Genomic DNA, 21,722 nt, shown 5'->3' on the forward strand with positions numbered 1-21,722 from the left:
TAAATATATAAAATCTTAAAAAAAAAAAAAGAGCCAGAAGTCATCTGTGTCCATGAGAGTGATCAGTGGGACCTGAATCCCCCTCTGTGAGTTTTCTAGCCTATAGGCTGTGACCTTCTTGGGGGTTCTAGGACAAAGGTCTCTGAAGAGTCACCCATGAGTGAGGAGGGGAGATGAGGGCTTGTGCTGGAAGTAACTTGCCTGAAGTTTCCTTCTGACTCTATATTCTCCTCTCTGGACCTGGGTTGGTTCCCCACCCTTCCCTCCAACCCTTGTCTTCCTTGGACAGTGAGCCAGACAGACTGCTTTGTGAGCCTCTGGCTGCCCACTGCTTCTCGTGAGAGGTTGAGGACTAGGACCATCTCCAACTGCCCAAACCCAGAGTGGAATGAAACCTTCAGCTTCCAGATCCAGAGCCAAGTGAAGGTGAGACTCAGAGGATGCCCTGTGTCTATCAGCCTTGCCTACATTTCTATTCCCTTCCATGACTGCTTGTCCTTCTTCCATTTCTATTCCCTTCCATGACTTGCTTATGTGTCCCTCTTATGTCTATTTGTCTTTCTTCCCACCTACTTCTCTTCCCAGTGACCCATCTTCCCACTCACCACTCCTTCATGAGGCCTGCTTCATGTTTGTCCCTCTGAGTCTACTTATCCTTCTACCTTCTTTCCTTTCTCTCTTGTCCTTCTACCTAATTGTTGCTAGAATTTGTGGTTCCTGCTGCAAAACCGAGCGTGCTTGCCAAACACGGTCCAAGTAGGAGAATACGGGGAGGGGGAAGGCCATTCTATTCACTAGGTCTGAGGCCAGTCTAATTCTAGCCGGAGGGCTTTCCCTATCTTAACTCCTTTTTAGAAGGCTTTATTATTTCTAATTCCTTGAATGTCTATTCTTTCATTTGTTGGGCTGTTTCATGGTGTTGGCCTTTCTCAGATATATGGCAGTTCTCCTACTGGAGAATTCTCCTTAGAGCTTACTGAGCAGTATGTGTTTTGGGGGGAGGGGTTTTTTGTTTTTGTTTTTGTTTTTTGGCCTAATGTGGGGCTGAAACTCATGACCATGAGATCAAGCTGGGCCAAGATTAAGAGTCAGACACTTAACTGACTGAGCCATCCAGGTTCTCCCTCAGCAGAATGCTCCTAAAACAAATTTGGTCCTCATCATAGGGGTATCAACACTAGTCTTGGGGCACTTGAGGCTTGATATCTCCGGCTTACTGCTTCCATATTTTAGGGTGATGCTTTATTTCTGGTTCATGATAAGTCCTTTTTTTCCTTTCAAGAAGTGCTTTGGGGGTGCCTGGTGGCACAGTTGGTTAAGTGTCTGACTCTTGATAACAACGTGGGTCATGATCTCTGGGTCATAGGACTGGACTCCATGTCAGGCTCCACGCTCAGCACAGGGTCTGCTTGGGACTCTCTCTCCCTCTCCTTCTGCTGCCCCCTGAGCTCTCTCTCTTTCTCTAAAGATAAATAATTAAAACTTTTTTTTTTTAAAGGGCTTTATATTTGTTACTATAAAAATATCTCTTATATTTGTGATTTTGGTGAGGTAGGGGGATTTTGGCATGGGCTCAGTCTGCCATCTTGAAACCAGAATTTTTACTTCCTTTGTCTAAAGATCTGTGGGGCTGCTCATATGAATCAATGGGATTGGTTCTGGGACATGTCTGTTTTTCTAGTAATTACAAGGTCAACAGGTCTCATTCAGTAAGGAACCCCCAGACCACCTTATGTCCACCTGATAAAAACCAAAGAGTCAAACCCAGCCCCAACCTGCATCTTCCAGGTTCCTTGAAACAAGAGAACTCAAAGCTAATCCAAGTCACCCAAAACTGCTGACCTTATCATTCAGCCAGATGTCAGGGTAGGTGCTCAACTTTGGGACCGCCCATGAGACCTCTTTAGGGGCTGATGGATGGAGGGATAGAGTTCAAACACCTCACCCTAAGCCAACCAAGTATGAGAATCCCTGTAATCTGCCACATCACCCCCCTGGAGCATTAAGGTGTTAACTTCCCTGGATTGGTTTTTCTAGCATGTAATGGGCTGTCTTCAGCTCTGGGGCCCCAGTGCTGAACACAGTCTATGACTTGGCAAGGGTCCTGCTTTTCTGCCCTTCCATCATTCCCCCAGGTGAAATGATATCCCCCACACTTCACAGGTCCTTGTCAACCTTGCAAAAGAGCACAGTTCTCCAGGACAATCAGAGCTGAGGGTCAGGAAGTCTTCAGAAAGTTAGAAAGGAGAGTTTAGACATGATCTCCCCCCTCCTGCCGAGTTCATCATTCTACAAATGTCTGTCATGCTTGAGCCGAGACCTCTGTGCTGTTCCACATCCCTGAGACCCACCTCCTTGCTAGGAAAATGGGTCCATGCAAACACAGTAACCAGACTTGCACCCTCATTTCTCCCCTAGAACGTGCTAGAGCTGAGCGTCTGTGATGAAGACACACTGACACCAGACGACCATCTCTTGACAATCCTCTATGACCTTACCAAACTCTGCTTCCGAAAGAAAACCCACGTGAAGTTTCCACTCAACCCAGAGGTGGGTGCCGGTGTCCAGGCCCTCAGCGTCCTGCCTCATAAGGAAGAGCTGCTTATGTCTGGTGCTGCTCTTCGGGCTTCTCTCCATGTTGTCAAGTCAGAAAACGACAGTATTGCTGGCTCAGTCCCAGTGCTAGGCTTACTAGCTGTGTGGCCTGGCAGGATGGATTTAATTCTTCTGCGCTCTTTTTCCTCATCTGTCCAATGGCAATGGTGATGCATACCTCGCAGGGTTGTTGTGACCCTGAAAAGGAAAAACCTAATTAAGGCCCCTAGCACTGTTCATGCTACAAAATGGAGATGGAGTAAGTGTTGGTTCCCTTTTCTCCCCTAAGAGTCCTTCAGCTGAGATAGCCCAGGGGACGGAGGGCAGATTAGGGTAAAGAAGGGTAGATCTGCAAATCAGAGAGAGTCAGAGCTGGACAAGACCAAGATGTTAATCAATTCAATCATTCAACAAATCCTTGACTTCCTACTATGGTCCGGACACTGTTCCAGGCCCTGGGGACACGACAGAGGACAAGTCTCTCTGCTCTTGCCCGGCTTCCATTCTGGCAGGGAAATTAAGGTCCATGGAGTCACAACTTCCTGAAGTTACACAACAAGAGGTGTGAAGGAACAGATGAGGGAAGGGGACTCTGTCCTTTGGTGGTTGAGTCTCAGCTCTCCCTTGCCCCAGATGCTGAGCCCCTTGGGAAGGCAGGAGAGCAATGGCAAACTGGGGGTAGAAGCTAAAGGGGCAGTCTGGGGACAGACAGGGGCAGCCCCAGTCACAGCTGCCTTCCCTTTATCCCCCTGCCAGGGCATGGAAGAGCTGGAGGTTGAGTTCCTGCTGGAGGAGAGGTGAGTAGACCCCATCCTCCAGGACCCCACCATGGTCCTAACCCCCCAGTGGCTCTGAGCAGGCATTTCAGAGCCTGGTCTGCTCTTTGGCTAACCTCCCTCTCCCATTCTCACCTCTGGCACCCCACACTGTGCCTCAGAGTCACTTGTGAGCTTCTAAATACTACAGGTGCCTGGGCCCCGCCCTGATCACCCTGTTCCACTAACATCAGTTTTGCTTCGGAGATCTAGAACTCTGGCCAAATTGCCTGCTTCAGCCCCTTGCATTCCTGAGAGTGGCCTTTGGGAAGAATTTCTGCCCCATAGTGATGGGGCCTTGGAGAGGCCACGCTGAGAAAGAGGTCAGGACCAGGGGGTTTCCTCCTTGACCCTGAACTGTTAAAACAAACTGTCCCAGGGTTGCCTGGGTGGCTCAGTTGGTTATGTGTCTGCCTTCGACTCAGGTCATGATCTTGGAGTCCTGGGATGGAGCTCCATGAGCTCGGCAGGGAGTCTGTTTCTCCCTCTCCTTCAGCCCCTCCCCACTGTTCATGTGCTCTCTCAATCCTTTCTCTCTCGCTCTCGCTCTCAAATAAGTAAAATCTAAAAAAAAAAAAACAAAAACAAGAAAGCCAAAAACCCAAAAACAAAACCTCCCCCAAACCCTGGTCTGAAACAGCCTGTCCCCTCTGCAGCCAGCTCTAGAGTCACATCAAGGAGATACTCAGGCCCAACATGTGGGATTATTTCCTGTCAGTTTCAACTAGGAAAATGACCCGAAGTCCTGGAGATTTCACTATGCTGGACACTGGAGTAGGACTGGGCCCCAGAGCTGAAAGATAGGAAAGAGAAGAGGACAAAGAGAGAAGGGGTGAGAGCCTGCCCAGGATACTAGTGTGTCTTGTGACTGGGCAGCTGACTCCTCTCTGTGGTCCCCATAGGGCTGAGCCCCTGGACTCAGGATCAGCCCCAGGAAAAGGGGGAGGGTGAGAGGCAGGAGCTAGAACAAGAAAGCTTGTCAAACTCCATTCTGAGAGAGTCTTCTACCTAGGGGCATGTAGAACTCCTTAGGGTGCCTCATTTCCTACCAACCGCTGATTAACAAGTTAAAATCAACTTTGTGTCCCATTGAAGAACATCAGGACTCTCTCCTCTAGTCCTTGATTCAACAAGACTTGGGGGGAAATTCCTTGTAGCTCGCAAAATGAAACACGTCGAAATTGGTAGGAAGAGTTGATCTGGAGACACAGTCATCTTGGGCCTGATTTTGGCAAAGGGAGACTGTAGACTCCCATAGGCTAGTTGTAACCTTGAAGTCTTACATTCTTGACTTTATAATATGAAGTCATTTCGTATGCACCAGGCCCCTCTCCGGCTAGATCAGAACTGTTTGTTAAAAGCATGAATTAAATACAGCACAGAAAGGGGAATGGGTTGTTTCTGCCACCAGAAATCTTTCCACCAGCTGCAGGTGGCAGGGTCAGCCTTTTCCAGCTACCTCTTTATCTTCATAGCTCCTTAAAGTTGTGCAGAAAGCACAGTTGGGTATCTGGCTGGGCATAAAGAATAGTTATCTCTCTCTCTCTTTTTTTTTAAAAATAAAGTTTTTATTTATTCATTTTATAGACAGAGATAAGCAGAGAGAGAGAGAGAGAGAGAAAGGGAAGCAGGCTCCCCACTGAGCAGAGAACCTGATGCGGGGCTCGATCCCAGGACCATGACCGGAGCTGAAGGCAGAGGCTTAACCCACTGAGCCACCCAGGCGTCCCTAGAATAGTTATCTCTTTAAAAAAAAGAAAAAGTCAGGAGGCTCCTGGGTGGCTCAGTTAGTTAAGTGACTTCAGCTCAGGTCATTAACCCAGGGTCCTAGGTTTGAGCCCCAGATCAGGCTCTCTGCTCAGTGGGAACCTTCTTCTCCCTCTCCCTGCCACTCCCCCTGCTTGTACTCTCTCTCTGTCTATCAAATAGATAAAATCTTTTAAAAAAGGAATAAAAATTTTTAAAAAGGAACTCTTCTTCCAACCTATACATTTATCTTTTTTCATATTCTATTTAAAATGTATGCCACTTTCGCTTTGACAATCCACAGATATAAGGTTGCTTTATTATTTTTTTTAATACTGTATTTATTCACTTGAGAGAGAGAGGACAAGCCAGCAGTGGGGTGGGGCAGAGGGAGAGGGAGAAGCAGACCCCCCGCCGAGCAGGAAGCCTTCATGCAGGGCTCAGTCCCATGACCCCGAGATCATGACCTAAGCCAAAGGCAGATAGATGCTTAACCAACTGAGCCACTCAGGCACTCTGTGATCTAAGATTTCTTGAGCCGTGATTTTTTATAAGGATCAAGGAGACTCTGCTATCTCATTATTGCCCCTATTTAGGTTCTTTAACGCCTCTTGAGAAATCAGGCAAGAATGATATAACTGACCAGAAGTTCTCATTTTGTTTTCCAGTCCCTCTCCACCGGAGATCCTCATCACCAACGGCGTGCTGGTGGTAATTTGTCCTTCCAGGTTCCTGTAGCTCCAGAGGCCACACATGGCTGCTGCTCCCAGAGGAACAGAACCATGGGAGAGAACACAGCCCACCCAAGCCCTTGTCCCAGAGCCTTCCAGGAGTCAGACTAACTGAAGCAGGCCAACGGGGACTTGGGCGGGTGGGGTGGGGGCGGGGCCCCTGCATCTGGGGAGGCAGGGGCTGGAACATCCATTCTATATCCCACAAGGATGACCCCTTCTCTTGGGAACCTCCCCAGTAAAAGCATCTCCATGGAAGCAGCCTCCTCCCAGATTCAGCCTCTGTCCCATCCCCCCCCCCCCCGCCCCCCAACCCCAGCTCCAATTCCTCTACAAGTACAAATTCGGTGTTTTAAGATTGTCATAATTCAGCTCTGGTACAGACATTTCAGCTAAATAAATGCATCTCAAGCCTCAGGATTCGAGGAGATCTCCCCCTACCCCCGAAATCAGTCTTTGGGAGACTGTGGTAAAAGAATCTGACTTTTAGAAGACTATTCTGTTGGGAGTTCTCATTCCAAAGCCCCAAAAGAGGAATGTTCCCTCTTTTTATTTTGGACCAATCCCGCAGCTTCCATCCCTGATGTGTAGCTGAGAACATGACTCCTGGTATATAAGAAACCATATAGCCTAGATTTTTGAAGACAGCTTCATTTTCTTTTTTTTTTTTTTTTAAGATTTTTTTAAAGATTTTTTTTCTTTTTTTCTTTTGTTATTTATTTAACACAGAGAGAGAGATCACAAGTAGGCAGAGAGGCAGGCAGAGAGAGAGAGAGAGGAGGAAGCAGGCTCTCCACTGAGCAGAGAGCCCAATGTTGGGCTCCATCCCAGGACCCTGGGATCATGAACTGAGCAGAAGGCAGAGGCTTAACCCATTGAGCCACCCAGGTGCCCCAGGACAGCTTCATTTTCAAATACTGCATCTCTTAATGAGATGACAAGCCTTGATTGGGTTCAGAAAATGTGGTCGGCACACCATGGTTCCCGGGAGCAGGCCCCAAATCAGACCAGCGCTGTATTTATCCCCTGGTTTATCTCCTCCATTTGGCCTGACAGAGGGAGGGGGCAGCCAGCACTCAGATGGACCCCACTTCCTTTGTTTCAGTCTCGGCAAGTCTCCCGCCTGGAGGTTCATGCAGAGTGCAGGAGGCAGAAGAAGAGGAGGAAAAGTGAGTCTTTTGACTTCCTCTGGGAAGTCAGTGTTTTTTCCCACAGCTATCCTGTGCTGCATCCTGAGCTTGGCCATCGCTCCTCGGGGTCACCTCCCCCTCAGGGGTCATGAACCCCTGGCCTCCCTGCCACTCTGTAGGGAGCATGCTCTTCCAGGCACCCATGGGACACTCAGCACCTGGGCCAGGGCCAGGGTCAGTGGCACAGTACGGCCCTCTCTGCCCACACGGGTTGGCCCTGCACGCCTGGTCTGCTGCAGTGGTCTTCCCCAGGGCAGGACGGCACTGACAACCCCCACGCCCCCTTCTAGCTGTGCCCCTTCCTCACAGAGGGTCCTAGCATTTCATGGCCAGCAGGGACCTAAGAGATCCACAGTTACAAGTTGCTTCTGCTTACCATTCCATCCCATCTCAGTCATGCAAAGCTTCCAGATCTGTCCCAAGAGAGGAGAGCAGCATAGCTGCCTGGACATGGGAGAGGGAAGGAGGAAGAAGCCGCATCCCCAAACTGGCGGTATGGAGAGGGCCCGTCTTCGATGCAGGGCACCTCCTGGAGAAGCAGAATCTGGGAGGACCAGTCCAGGGGGCTCAGCATCTCGAGGCCTGCTGGGGACCTTCTTTGTCCTCATCATACACAGCCACACTAAATACAGATTCTTGGGCCTTGCCCAGCCTTACAGAATGAGACTCGGAAGCCTTTTAATCTGTGCCCTAGATGCTTCTGAATCCCTGCCCCCAGGTTCTTCCAGCTTGGCTTTCTCTTGGTGCAAGATGGGGTGGAGGAGTGAGAGGCTTCTAGGGGCTCAGGCTTCTTGTCCTCTCTTCCAGTGAAGGACCTCCTGGTGACAGTGAAGGAGTCCTTCGAGCACACCCAATGTGTCCCATGCCGCCAGGAGCCCTGCTGCCCAAACCCGGCCTGCTTCCACTACCCCAAGTATTTCCAGCCCTGTATGCATGTGGATGTGCCCACGAGCCAGTGGATCCATGGGGTACACAACAATGACGGTGGGGGTGGGGGGTAGAAGGGACTGGGGCAGCCGGACCTGCCAGAGGAGCCCCTCACCCCTCCCTCACCGAGCCTGCCCATCCTTCCAGCTTTGCTGCTGCTGTGCGCACAGCAAGAACAGCCCTGTCCACCAGCCCCTTGACTGCCTCTCTGATGGCCAGACGGTGACCCTACCCATGGTAAGGGGACCCTGAGCAGCACAGCCGAAGTTTCTGTGGGAGGAGAATGGGAAGGGCTTGGGGGGCGATGACATGGGAGGGGGTTCTCTCAGGTGGGGCAGAGGAGTCTGCTGGGGTAGGAGACTGTGGGCTGTGTTGTGGGGCCAAAGAGAGTCTGTAGAGGCTGAGCTGAGGGTCATAGAAGGAATGAGGGTAGCATGTGTATGTGTGCCTATGTGTGTGCCCATGTGTGTGCTGAGTCAGATCAGGGGGTACCATGTGGTGAGACGCCCCCTCCTTTACTTGGTACCCCTTGGCTCTAAATCGTCATCCCTGAAAAGTTGTTCCTCTTTCTCTTCCCAGGGCGAGGACTGTGAATTACACATGAAGTCTACACCCTGGTAAAGCACCCTCCTTCTGTCTGTCCCTGAGATTTACTAGAACTGAGGGAGGGAAATGAGGTTTTGACTTGCATTGCCCTGATGTCTGACCAGGCTGAACATCTTTTCATGGGCTTATTGGCCATGTTTATATCTTTTGGGAGAAATGTCTATTCAGATCCTTTGTCCATTTTTAAAGTGGGTTACTTGCCTCTTGTTAATTTGTAAGAGTTCTTTTTATATTCTGTATACAAGTCCCTTGTTGGAGATATGATCTGCAAATATTTTCTCCTATTCTGGAGGTTGTCTTTATACAATCTTGACAATGTCCTTGGACGCAAATGCATTTTGAACTTTGGTGATGTCTAGCGCATGCGTATTTTTTCTTTTGTCACCTGTGCTTTTGACATTATATTTCAGAAATTATTGCCTCATCCAAGGTCATGAGGATCCCCTGCTTTCTTCTAAGAGTTTTTATGGCTTTAGCTCTCACATTTAGGTCTATACAGATTTTGAGTTAATTTGTATATACAGCATGAAATAGGGATACAGCTTCATTCTTTTGCATGTGAATCTCCAGTTGTCCCAACACCATTCCTGGAAAAGACTATTCTTTCCCCTCTGAGTTGCTTGGCACCCTTGCCAAAAATCAGTGATCTGACAAGAGGGACTCTCAGCAACTATCAACCAGTGTTGTTATTACTGTTGTTTTATTATTTGTTTTTCACTGAGGCCAAGGAAAGAGGTATTTCCTCACAGTTGCGTCTGTAGGCCTGCGTACAACATGGAGGAAACGCCATGTCAGGGCTCCCAGGCTCTGCTTTCAAGGACTTGTGATCTGGTTGGTGACTCGGGCAACTGAGTAAGGCTCAGTTCTGAAATTGTCAATGGTCAGTCACCCACAGTCCCGGGGGAACTGAGCCTGGAAGGACACCAGGGCAGACATAGGCAGAGGGAGGAAAGTTCTGATAAAGCCAAGGGCTGCACAAAGCCTCAGAACCCGGACTTCTGGGATCTGAAAGCCTGCGGCCCCTTCTAAGAAGTAGCAAACAGCGAGGGCACACAGAGCAGCTCGGCTCTTGGCTGCCAGGCCAGGAGCCTGGACATGTCCAGGGAAGGGAGGTGGTCAAAAGAAGGCAAGTGTTGGACATGCTTCGGCAACTCCTGCTCCACCTGCCTTGTGGACCTATAGGGATGAGAGGGTGACATCAGGAGTACAAGGGTTTTCGTCAGTTACACAAACACACAGAAGGATTATTTACTTCAGGAGCAGGGAGAACTTACCAAAGAACATGAACTCCCCAGGAAAGCCCTTACTGTAGAGCCTGATCTGGAGGGATTGGCCAAAAGAATCCCAGGGCTCCCTGTTACCCATGTGTAGCCTCAGGTCATGGAAGATACCTGGGGGAAGTCTTCCTGGGCTTTCCAGATCAGGCTGAGGATGCAGAGGGTTGGATGAGCCCCCAATTTTGCAGAGGACCTGCCTAAAGTGTCAGATAAGGGTTCAGTGGCTTTCCGTTTGTCAGTCTCCTTAAGTGCGGAAGACAGTGCTTGGGAGGTAAGCACGATTAGCCCCATTTTACAGATGAGAGAGGAGAGACTCTAAGTCACAGGAAAGGTATATGGCAGAACCTGACTTCAAGCCTATGACCCACTGACCCTAAAGCCATGTCTTTGTGGTGGTGAAGTCTGCAAGCCCGCTTCTCAGGATCCTCTGTCCCCATAGCCCTCAGACGCTGGACGTGCGGCTGGGCTTCAGCCTGTGCCCTGAGGAGCAGGAGTTCCTGGAGAAGCGGAGAGTCGTGGTGGCCGAGGCGCTGCAACAGGTTTTGCAGCTGGAGGAGGACCTGTCTGCAGACGAGGTGGGTAAGAAGGGGCCTGCCAGCCGGGGCTTCATCCCTCTCTAAGCTGAGCTTGTCCTGCCCACACTGCACCCTGCCACCTGCTCCCAAACCCTTCTCTGCTCCAGGGTGGCTTTGCCACTGCCTTTCCTGGGTCCCCAGGGGAGGGCTGTGCTGAATGTGATTAAGTTGTGTGTTTGCAGGGGGCGGGGTGGGGAAGGCAAAGCTGAGAGAGAAAGGAAGGGGTGTCCCTCCCCATCGCTGCTCCTCCCCAGGCACGAACAGATCCCAAGGGGACTTATGAGGTCTTACTTACACAGGACACAATGGCCTCTTCCCCCCCAGCCAGGAAAACAGCTGAAGCCCTATTACCTCCACTCAAAAGGCCCTGGGCTCTTTGTTCTTCAATTCTCTCTTCCTCCCAAATAGGCGCACATACAACCCCCCCCCCACAGGAAAAAAAAAGAAAAAACACTACAGAGAAGCTCCTTCCCCTACAGGGCAGGCTTCTTCCCACAGGCAGAGAGTGTGCCTTTGTTAGAGCCCTTTGTCACCTCCCAGGTATGGACTGAGGTCCACACTCTGCCTCCCCACACCAGGCAGCAGGTCACCCTCCAAGTGCAAGAGGATGGAGACCTTGTGCCCGAGGACCGTTGCGATGGGGCTTTAGTGGACAGAAGGATCTTACCATCCCTGCTCAAATAGAGTACATCTTGGCAAGGATCCTCCTCCCCACTCTCCCCTCTTTAGAGGAAAACCTCAAAGCCATCTTCAACCTTTGTGAATCCAGAGGTGACAACCTCACTCCTTCCCACGTCAAGAAATCAGTGATTCCGGCTGTTGTACATACAGTGTATACTGAGCGCCTGTCACGGGCCAGGTCTGGGCCAGGCACCCCGATAGCACATCCTTGCATAGGAGGAGCCGTTAGGGAATCGCCCACTAGCTGGGTCCTCGAGCAAGTCCCTCAGCCCTCTGGATCCCGGTGTCATCACCTGTTAACTGAGGGCTGGACTAACTGTGCAAAGAACTCTTCCAGCCACCACATGCTGATTGACCAAGCTGTGTGACGCCCCGGCACCATTTATGCTCACCAACTACTGGGTTTGGAGGGAAGATCTAACTCTAGCCCTGTGAAAGGCCGTTTTCAGGTCACTTTAGTGCCTTGTGCTCTGCTGTCTGTAGCCAGTCCTCCCGCCTCTACCATTCTTTCTAAGCTTCCGTGGGTCAGTCTGTGTCTTCTCCCTCCCCGCACGGCCCCAACAGTCTGCCTCTGTGTGCTCCCAGGTACCGCTGATCGCCATCATGGCCACTGGGGGTGGAACAAGATCCATGACCGCCATGTATGGCCACCTGCTGGGGCTGCAGAAGCTGAACATCCTGAACTGTGCCAGCTACATCACTGGCCTGTCTGGGGCCACCTGGTAAGGAGCTGGCTGCCACTGCCCAGTGGAGCCCAGAGCAAGCACTAAAGAGGCTGACCAGGGTCTCTGGTGAAGCTTTCCCTGCCCCAAGGTAGTGTGACTCACAAACTGGGCGGCTCTACCCCTTACAGCTGTGGGATGTTGGGCAGCAGCTTCACTTCTCGGAGTCTCAGTTTCTGAATCTGTAAAATGGGTATAATTAGTATTGACCCCATGGGGTCATTGAGTGAGACTCTCCCAATCCTGGGTGCCTTGGGGCTGTGGCAGGGATCTAGGAATATGGTGGTTAGGAGTTGTGACCCCCTCCTGCCACTGACCCATCCTGTTGGGAAGAAATACCTGCCTTCTCCGACCATGCCAGCTCTCCTAGGCTGTGTGGAGCTGGCCCAGCTGCTCTAGCTGCCCTGACCCCAGCCCACCACCTCCATCCTTGCCCCTCCCTCTGCCCTGGTGCCTTTTTCACTCTCTGCTGGTAAGCAAGGAGAGCGAGTCCCCTGAACATGAGGCCAGTATCCATATGCCTAGGACCCACAGTGCTTGTAGAAGCCCAGAAAAATGTTTTTCCTTCTTTTAAGATCAGGAAAAAAAAAAAAAAAAAAAACAAACCTTCTTGCCCAAGAACAAATATAACATTATTATATTTATTTTTATACAACAATCATAAGACATGTTTCATATTTATATGGTGGAAGGGGCCCACATGAGGTCATAGCACAGTCCTGGCAGGGGACCCTGGAACAAAATGGCTGCATCTTCTGTCAGGGACTGGTGGGCCTCTGAGCCGTTTAGGTCCCAAGCTCGCCCCTCACCCTGGAGGAGCTCTAGGAACTTACATTTGAGCAGTAGATGTGAATTTGCCCTAGGAAGGCCAAGGGCTGCTAGTGTGTCAGAAACTCTGAGGCTTCAGCCCAGATGGGACAGAAGGACAGCTGACGTTTGTTGGCATGGCCTGTGGGTAGTACAATAAGGAGATAAAAGCTGCTTCCATCAGGGCTGAGGGGCATCTGCATCCTTCTGGCCCTGCCTGACAAGCAGGAGACTGGAAGGAACTTGGTGGGTGGGGAGGAGGGGGTTCTGTAGGGGAAGATGGAAGCATCTCCTGGCCTGAGAAAGCACTGGGAAGTATCCTTTTAAAATCAATCATTTGTGATGGTTTTGAAAGCTTTTAAACATGTAAAAGTAAGAGTGAATCTTACGGAGAGCGGGGTGCTTTTTGTCCATGAAATCTCTTAACCAATCCCTACCTTCCCGGACCAGAAACAAGCCCTGTGAAGGAAGAGGCCACTGTTCAGATACAGTGACACTGCAGACAAGGTCACCCAGGGCACGGGGGTTCCAAGGTGCTGTCCTGACGTCAGCAGAAAAGCTAGCTCCAGGCCAAGAAGAGACCTAGGGCTACAGGGGTCACTGTTTTTGTTTTACTCCTTCCCACTGCCCATGTATAAGTTCAGAAGAAGCAGGGGAAATAAATCTTTAGCCAGCATTGTAATTATGGGAATGAATGCAACGAAGTGGAAAGAGTCCAGGATTTGGAATCAGCCAAACCTGGGTTCCAATGTTGGCCTCACCACTCCACGACCCAGCATACACTTGGTCCTGGCCACTGTTCGAACCTCTTTAAATTGCATTAACTCATGCAACCTTCACAATAACTCTTTGAGGTAGGTGCAGTGCTAATTCTCTCCGTTCTATGGATGGGGAAACTGATGGAGGAGCAGTTAGATAACTTGCCCAGGCTTACACAGCTAATGAATGGCAGAGTGTGGTTTTGAACCCAGGAAGATCTTGGTCCAGAATCCTTGCTCTTTTTTTTTTTTTTTTAAGATTTTTTTCTTTATTTGAAAGAGAGAGCGAACACGAGCAGAGAAAGGGACAGGGGTAGAAGGGGAATCGGACTCCCCACTAAGCAGGGAGCCCAATGCAGACTCCATCCCAGGACCCTAGGATCATGACCCGAGCTGACGGCAGATGCTTAAGCAACTGAGCTACCCAGGTGCCCCCAGCAGCCTCACTCTCAAGCAATATGCTATACCTAGCCCATGGTAGCCATTGTGACTATGATTAAAAATGTCCACCCCTTCCCTCCAGGCTCCCCTCCTGATGAGTTAGGGTCTCCCACGATCTGTCCACCTTTTCTCTGGCCAGGGCCCAGTGTTGATTGGACCAGGACTGGCTCAGTTCTATCCCCGTGTGTGTGTCTCTCTCCAGGACCATGGCTACCTTATACCGTGACCCTGACTGGTCCTCCAAAAACCTGGAGTCTGCAATATTGGAGGCACGGAGGCATGTGGTCAAGGACAAGATGCCTGCCCTGTTCCCAGACCAGCTGGCCAAATTCCAGGAAGAGCTTCGGCTGCGTAGTCAGGAAGGCTACAAGGTCACCTTTACAGATTTCTGGGGCCTGCTGATCGAGGCCTGTCTGGGGGATGAGGTAGGTGCTTAGCTTCTTCTGAGGTCCAGCCTGCTGATGACCTGCTCTCTTTCTTCATCAGGGGGTTCTGGACTTACTTCTCAAAAGAAGGAAGTTAGCTTAGACCTGCAGATTCAACTGTGGGTCATAGGAAGCATGAGGTTCCCAAGCGCATGATGGAGGAAGATTGTGGAATTGGCTTGCCACATCCCTTTAGTGTATGACTGAGACCCTTGGGGTGGGGATGGCTTGGGAACAGTCCTGCAGATTGGCGGCATGTCCTCTGGACCATGCCAGGTTACCACAAGAGAACAGGGGGAGGGAGATGGAGGAGGCTGGACAGACATCAGACTGATACAAGTCTGACCCCAAGTGGAGGAGAGAGGGAAGAAGGGCTGGGTGGAAGCATCCAGGACTGCTGATCTAGAAGGTTTAGTAAGGCCGTTGGATAGGCCTCTAGACAAGCTGTCGGTCGGAGGAGTTTGGTGCCCTCCATGGACATGAATGGGCATGCCTCAGGATCCCTCCTGCTCTCAGACATGTGCTGGGAGCAGCCCAAGCCTTGTGACCCCAGCACAAACTCAGCACAAACTGGGAGGCCCTTAGTTGATTATACTCCTTGTAGCTGAAGATCTGTAGGGCCCCTTCTCATGGCCGCCTTACAGAGGTTGGGCCCAGAAGTTCCTCCCTGCTCTGAGATCCAACAATCCAAGCACCATGTACCCAAGAAGAGAAACAGTCTGTATTGGGGGCTCTCAGCTGCTGGGGCACTCTGAGCAAGGTGGTGGAGCAGTGGCATTGAGGGGATCACCCTCAGTGGCTCAGCGAACACCCAGACTCTTCCAGCTGCACAGGCCCTGAGGAAGGACCAGCTGTGGCTATCACTTGTCCCCAAAGCAGAGCTTCCCACCTAATTTCTCTCCAGACCTGCAGTTCTCGGCCCCACTCCCAAAAGGCTCTGAGGAGTTCTGAATTCCAAACACAGCTTGCCAGGAAACGGAAGGATAACAAATTATATTCTAGGTGGTCTGTAGAGAGATGAAGGTCATCTCTGAAGTGACAGATGACCTGAACTTCATCTTGGAAGTGCATTTATTCCTTCATTTTTTTTTTTCTTTCAAAAAAATTAGGTACCTCCCGCATGTCAGAAACTATGCCAGGCAATGGGGGTTTGGAACTGAGGCACTCACAGCTTTTGGTGGGTCCCACCCTCCCTCCCCCTCCATAACCACCATCTAATCTGTGCTTATGATGAAGCAGGATAGGTGGAGACTGAAGGAGTTGGCCTTTGGGTTTAGGCAGGTTGGGGTTTAAATCCGGGTCTTGCTCTGTGCCATTCCTTCAATGGAAACTACATCTATAAGGGGTAGTTAATATTTCAAACAATACTTAGTGCCCCATGTGATGAGGAGGAAAGCACCCAGGCTACTGACAACAGACATCTGAGTGTTGCCTGGGGTGGAGTAGGAGGAGGAGCCAAGTTTCCCAGGAGGGCAAGTGTAGGATTGAAATTTGGAGGTCTCTACTGTTCCACTCTGGCCAAGGCAGGAGCCTCTTCCCCTTGGACTCCTTTGACCGTGAGTATAGACTGCATTCTTCCCTGAGTCTACAGTTTTCTCTACTTCCAGGACTCAGCTTTGCAGTGCCCAGATCTCTGGGCCATTGTGAAAGGCGCCCTGCTTGCCTTTCAAGGGAGGCCCAAGAGTTGTTTGCCCCACTAGTGTGTTTAGCATCCCACACAAGGTCAGGGGCCTTCACACACCTGACTAACCATGGTTGGTCACCCAGCAGGCAGCTGCATAGAGCCTAAGGTCAGAGCCTGGCCCTCTAACCCCTCACCTGGCCTGTCTACAATGATTTCAGTAGGTGGCTGGTGGCCCTGGCTGCTCTGCAGGGACAGGGAGGCTGCAGTTCCCCAACGGGGCACAAGAGGGCACCCATGACTGGCTACTGCAGACTCCCCTCTGATTTGGCAGCACCAGGTTCTGGGGACTCAGAGGGACCTTAGCTGCCAGCTGACCTTGGCTGCCAGCTAGTGCACCATTTCCAAGCCTTTTGTTTAGATTTTTTTTAAAAAAGATTTTATTTATTTATTTGACAGAGAGACACAGCAAGGGAGGGAACCCAAATAGGAGAAGTGGGAGAGAGAGAAGCAGGCTTTCCACCGAGTGGGGAGCCCGACGCAAGGCTCGATCCCAGGACCCTGGGATCATGACCCAAGCCAAAGGCAACCGCTTAACTGACTGAGCCACCCAGGTGCCCCTGTTCAGATTTTTTTTTTTAAAGCAGCTTTCCTCCTCCTTCCTAAACAAATTTTATGAGGGAGCCCAACATGCAAAAGCAGAGAAGAAAAATGCACCTGCTCCGGGGTATGTTGGGTGGAAGATGATGGGGATGGAGAGGGACAGTGGTGGCCTTTTCCACCCCTACTTTTTCCTTCTCTGGTCCTTGAGACACCAGGAGAATCTTGGGACTCTGAGGGACAGCCCTAAACTGTAGATTCACCCCCACTCCCGTCCATGAGTCTGGGATGGTGAATAGCCCAGGGACGAGCGAACATTCTCTGGGTACATTTTAAGAGCAGGTTTGACTGGTGTCAGCTGGGATCTGCAGAGTGGCCGGATGGGCTCAGGAGCCAGGAAATGGCCTGCTGGAGGTCCAGACCATCCCCCTTACTCTGCACTGCCTCCAGGCTGCCTGTGCTTCTTCACCATTTCATGTCCCCACAGAGAAATGAATCCAAACTGTCAGATCAGCGTGCTGCTTTGTGCCAGGGCCAGAACCCCCTGCCCATCTACCTCACCATCAATGTCAAGGATGATGTAAGCAACCAGGATTTCAGAGGTAACACTGGTGGCTAGTTTATAAGGGGGTCCCTTCTCAGCAGGCAGAGGTACCCAGGGCCCCAGCACACGCCCAACCCACCACATTTGCCCCCTCCACCTCAACTTGGCTACCCCTTCTGTGTGGATGGATCAGGCTGGTGGGGGCTTGTGGCTTTTCTAGGAGCAGAGGTTTGATGGGACGGGGGTAGTAAAGTTAAAAAAGGGAGGGGGTTCTAAATATTTCTCAAGGTTACCAGACTGAGGGACTCTAGAAACCTGCTCTGCCTGCTTCTAGGTCAGTTGTGAGCTCGGTTTATCCGGTTTGGTGGAGCAAACGAGCCATGCAGGTGACAAAGCAGTCCGACTGGCCAGCAGTAGCCAGTCTTGGGCGCCCCCTTGTGCCCTATTGGGGGAACTGCGGTCTCCCTGTCCCTACCAGCTACCCCCCCATGCCTCTGATCTGTAGGAACCCTAAGGAGGGAGGGTGGGGCTGTCAAGGCCTGAGACTGACACGCCACCCTTCTGCCCCCCATGCAGAGTGGTGTGAATTCTCCCCTTACGAGGTGGGCCTGCAGAAGTACGGGGCCTTCATCCCCACCGAGCTCTTCGGCTCTGAGTTCTTCATGGGGCGGCTGATGAAGAGGCTCCCAGAGTCGCGGATGTGCTACATGCTAGGTGACTCCTGGCTGGGGGGGGGGGGGGCAGGGGAAGGCCCGTTCCTTTCCCCCAGGATCTTGTCCTGGGTTCGGGTGTTGGTTTGGGTTACCCCTTGAGAATGGGACCCTCCTGCATTTGCCGGGGCGGGGGTGGGGGAGACCAAAGTCTGTCTCACCCCCTGAGCAGCCTGACTGGGAGGGAACATCAAGGTCAAGGGAGAAGCAGGCAGTGTTTGGGTGGCTGGGGCTCTGGGGCAGAGCCGCTCACGGCTGGTCCTGCTCCCTAGGCTTGTGGAGCAGTATCTTCTCCCTAAACTTGCTCGATGCCTGGAATCTGTCCCAAAGCTCGGAGGAGTTCTTCCACAGGTGGACGAGGGAGAAAGTTAACGACATCGGTGGGTGACCCCACTGGCTTCCCCTCTTTGGTTGGGGGATGTAGGGGTGGGGGGTAGATAACAAACCAAGGCCCAATCCACCTGGCCACCGATTTCAACGCCATGTCTGTGGTTCCAAGATGAGAAAGCAGCTAGGATGAGGTCGTCCTTGCCTGGAGGGGAGGGAGAGGGAGGCTCCATCACAAGCTTCAGGGGCCAGCCCTGGCCTAACTGGGCGGTGAGGGTGCCCCAGCAGAGGGGCACAGTGCCCTGGAGAGCTAACCAGGTAGGGATCCATGAGCACAGTGACAAGTGGCTCTTGTAGATTCCCTGTCTTCTGTGGGACACCCCCCCCCAACTTACTTGTCATCACCCCTCTTCTCCACCGCCCTGTCCCTTGATCTCTCACCTGGGTCTTCCTGGCCCCAATGCCAGGGCCTTATCATCTCAGCAAGGAAGGTGTGAACCTCACTTCCAGTGGTTGAACCCTGGGTGTCAGGTACCCATGCAGGCTTTGCCTGGGCCGTCTGGGGACCCCAGCTCTTGTGACCTGCCTTCCATCCTCCCTCTCCCCTGCAGAAGATGAGCCACTCCTGCCTGAAATCCCCAAATGTGATGCGACTGTCCTGGACACCGCAGTGGTGATCCCGGGGTCGTGGCTGTCCAACACTTTCCGCAGCATCCTCACCCATCGGGCCTTCGTGTCTCAGTTCCACAACTTCCTGCTGGGGTTACAGCTGCACACCGACTACCTCCAGAACAACCAGTTCTCCATGTGGAAAGGTAACCCTCCCTGGCTGCCCACCCTGTCCTGGATAAAGGGGAAGGGCATGTTGAGGCTGCTGTGGAGAAAGACTGGCGAAGCCCCTCTGGCCATGTTCTCTGGGGTCAGGGGTTGGGGGGGAGGCAGACTCTCTCCAGGGTGTCTTCCATGTTTGGTGAGGTTCTGAACGTAGGTGCTGTACTGTTGGTATGTAATTACTTGAATCTGTACAACAATCCCAGCAGGTAGAACTTGGGGAAATGTGGGCCTTGACTTGCTCTCATTGTGCTCTGGGGGCCTCTTTTAATGGGAGTGGTGCCCTCTGAGGGTACGGCAGGGATGACCCAGCTCAAGAACCCTCAACATGGTAAGTGGCGGGGCCAGGTCTTAAATCATGGTCACGCAGCTTCAACTCGGTGCCCTCTCCCCTTCCTGCTAAGGCTTGAAGATTGATTTGCCCCTGTCTTTGGAATTTTCCTTGGCTACAGCCTGTCAGTGGCTGCTTTGGCCTGGCCTAACGATGCTCATTCTCCCTGTCTGGGGCAGAAAGGGCAGCTGGCTCTGGGCCCAGCGTGTGCACTGATTTATAAGATATTCTTATACCCCTGCAACCCCAAATCTCTGTGGCTAAGTCAGAAGGGTTTTTATCTGTGTTGTAGCAAAGACTTGCTACAGCCCCCAGGATAATGCTCTTCTGCATCAGCCCCCACCCCAAGGGGCACTGGGACTCATGGGGGGGGAGGTTCTGGCTGGAAGGGGTTAGGCCCAGGGCCCTGGCCCAGGTGAAGGAGCTCCAGTCAGGGTATTCCGTCCATCCACTAAGATCAGGGCACCAAGGCATGACGGTAACTGTAAATCCTGGCTTTCAGACACAGTGCTGGATGGCTTCCCGAACCAGCTGACAGAGTCTGTGAACCACCTGTGCCTGTTGGACACTGCCTTCTTCGTCAACTCCAGCTACCCCCCCCTCCTGAGGCCTGAGAGAAAAGTGGACCTCATCATCCATCTCAATTACTGTGCTGGGTCCCAGACAAAGGCAAGTGTGACAAAGAAAGGCTCCTGCCCACTGGCAGGCCACTCGGTTGTGGGATCTCCCAGGACTGAGCCCCCACAAAACTGGGAAATGGGAGAACAGACCTTCCCCCACGGGCCCCAAGACTTAGCATCTGAGAGACTCAAGCTGTTCTACCTGGCATGAGGTTAGCCATCCAAACCTCTTGGGGCGGGGGCGGGGGGTAGATGTTGGGCAGTCTGCTGGCCCTCACATGCAGCGTGGGTTTCAAGGGGACCCATGGAGCAAATTCTAGTTTTATTTCAAGCAATTTTATGATTTGAGCATTTGCTGTATTTGGCCATTCATCAGCTGCAATTAAAAAAAAAAGGAGTTTTTAAAAATAACTTTAATGGGGGTGCCTCTGCCTTCAGCTCAGGTCATGGTCCCAGGGCCCTGGGATCGAGTCCCACATCGGGCTCTCTGCTCAATGGGCGCCTGCTTCTTTCTCTCCCTCTGCCTGTCATTTCCTCTGTTTGTGCTCTCTCTCTGGCAAATAAATAAATAAAATCTTTAAAAAAATAATTTAATGGAGTCCAGTCCATTCTAAAGTTTTATACCACTCCAAGAGTTTATAATGTCCTATTTTTAAAATAATCACATTGCCCTTTTCCACAGGAAATAGGGCCCTCCATGAGATTATATGAAAAGCCAGGATCAGAGGTTTTTATTTATTTTTCTCTATTTACCTTTGAAAAGTTCTGGCCTTTTAAGGGGAAAATACTGTTTTTTGGTCTCCTTTACTATAGTGCTAGCCTGAAACCCAGGAAAGGGGCTTACAGACAGAGGACCAGCAGGACACCAATGATAAGGACTCAAGTGTATAAATGAGTAACGCTGTGCTTTCCTACCTGTGCTCTCACTTGATCTTTACTCTAGCCAGCTCTTTGAGGTAAATGGCACAGTCAGGAAACTGAGGCACAGAGAGGGGAAGTGGCTTGCTTGAGATCGCACAGCTAGTGTGCTTGGAACACAGGGTGAGGGCAGAAGTAAGGGGATTCTGATGTTCTCAGTCCACTGCTCTTTCTGTTACATCATATTTTATAAAGATGCCCTTTCAGAGTCCTTTCCAGCCTTGTGGCCCTTTGTCCGTTCCAAAGGCCATGCCCATCTCACAGGAGCCTGGCCAGACGTGGCCTAGCTCCAATCACCCTCAGTCTGCCTCCCATATCTCCCCAGGTCTGTGTTTTGGGTGAAGCATCCTTGAAAGGGCTTCTCTCCACCTTCAGAAGGAGCTTACAGTTGGACACACACCAATCTACCGCCTCAGGCCCTTTGTTCCAAAAATAGCACAAAGAGGCAAAGCCATGTGAGACCTGAATTGTTGGCTGGGGGAAATCAGGAAGCTGGAACTAAGAACTCCGTGTTGCTTACCCACCCCACCCCTCATTCCAGCCCATGAAGCAAACCTGTGAGTACTGCTCAGTGCAGAACATCCCCTTCCCCAAATACGAGCTGCAAGAGGACGAGGAAAACCTCAAGGAGTGCTACTTGATGGAGAATTCCCAGGACCCTGATGCCCCCATCGTGCTTTTCTTCCCACTTATCAATGACACCTTCCAGAAGTACAAGGCCCCAGGTAAGCCGCCTCCGAGCTTGGTTCCCACCACCCGCTTGCTAGCCTTGGGCTGAGAGCTCCTGTGTTTAGTCCAGCCCCATCATCTATCTGACTGTACTAGCAGGGAAGCCCAGCTCCGCTCTAGGCCGAACCAACCTTGGCTTTGGGAAGAAAGCAAAGCCCCTCCCCTGTGTAAGCCAGCAATGTCATCCTCTGCTCT

At 51.5% G+C, this 21,722-nt stretch overlaps 1 protein-coding gene across 1 annotated transcript in view; it reads left to right on the forward strand.

The window, feature by feature from the left end:
• The window catches only part of PLA2G4E (phospholipase A2 group IVE), a 35,740-nt gene that overhangs the window by 11,685 nt on the left and 2,333 nt on the right, over positions 1–21,722 (forward strand). The window contains exons 3-19 of the mRNA XM_044231103.1: positions 290–426; positions 2,419–2,550; positions 3,352–3,392; positions 5,825–5,867; positions 6,993–7,056; positions 7,885–8,045; positions 8,152–8,241; positions 8,584–8,621; positions 10,327–10,462; positions 11,729–11,865; positions 14,074–14,296; positions 17,005–17,119; positions 17,638–17,775; positions 18,044–18,151; positions 18,710–18,913; positions 19,763–19,929; positions 21,340–21,523. Coding sequence (XP_044087038.1) covers positions 290–426; positions 2,419–2,550; positions 3,352–3,392; positions 5,825–5,867; positions 6,993–7,056; positions 7,885–8,045; positions 8,152–8,241; positions 8,584–8,621; positions 10,327–10,462; positions 11,729–11,865; positions 14,074–14,296; positions 17,005–17,119; positions 17,638–17,775; positions 18,044–18,151; positions 18,710–18,913; positions 19,763–19,929; positions 21,340–21,523 — 2,118 coding nt within the window. The remainder of the gene's footprint in view (positions 1–289; positions 427–2,418; positions 2,551–3,351; positions 3,393–5,824; positions 5,868–6,992; positions 7,057–7,884; positions 8,046–8,151; positions 8,242–8,583; positions 8,622–10,326; positions 10,463–11,728; positions 11,866–14,073; positions 14,297–17,004; positions 17,120–17,637; positions 17,776–18,043; positions 18,152–18,709; positions 18,914–19,762; positions 19,930–21,339; positions 21,524–21,722) is intronic.

This window comes from Neovison vison, chromosome 13, assembly GCF_020171115.1.
Source record: "Neovison vison isolate M4711 chromosome 13, ASM_NN_V1, whole genome shotgun sequence".
NCBI lineage: Eukaryota > Metazoa > Chordata > Mammalia > Carnivora > Mustelidae > Neogale > Neogale vison.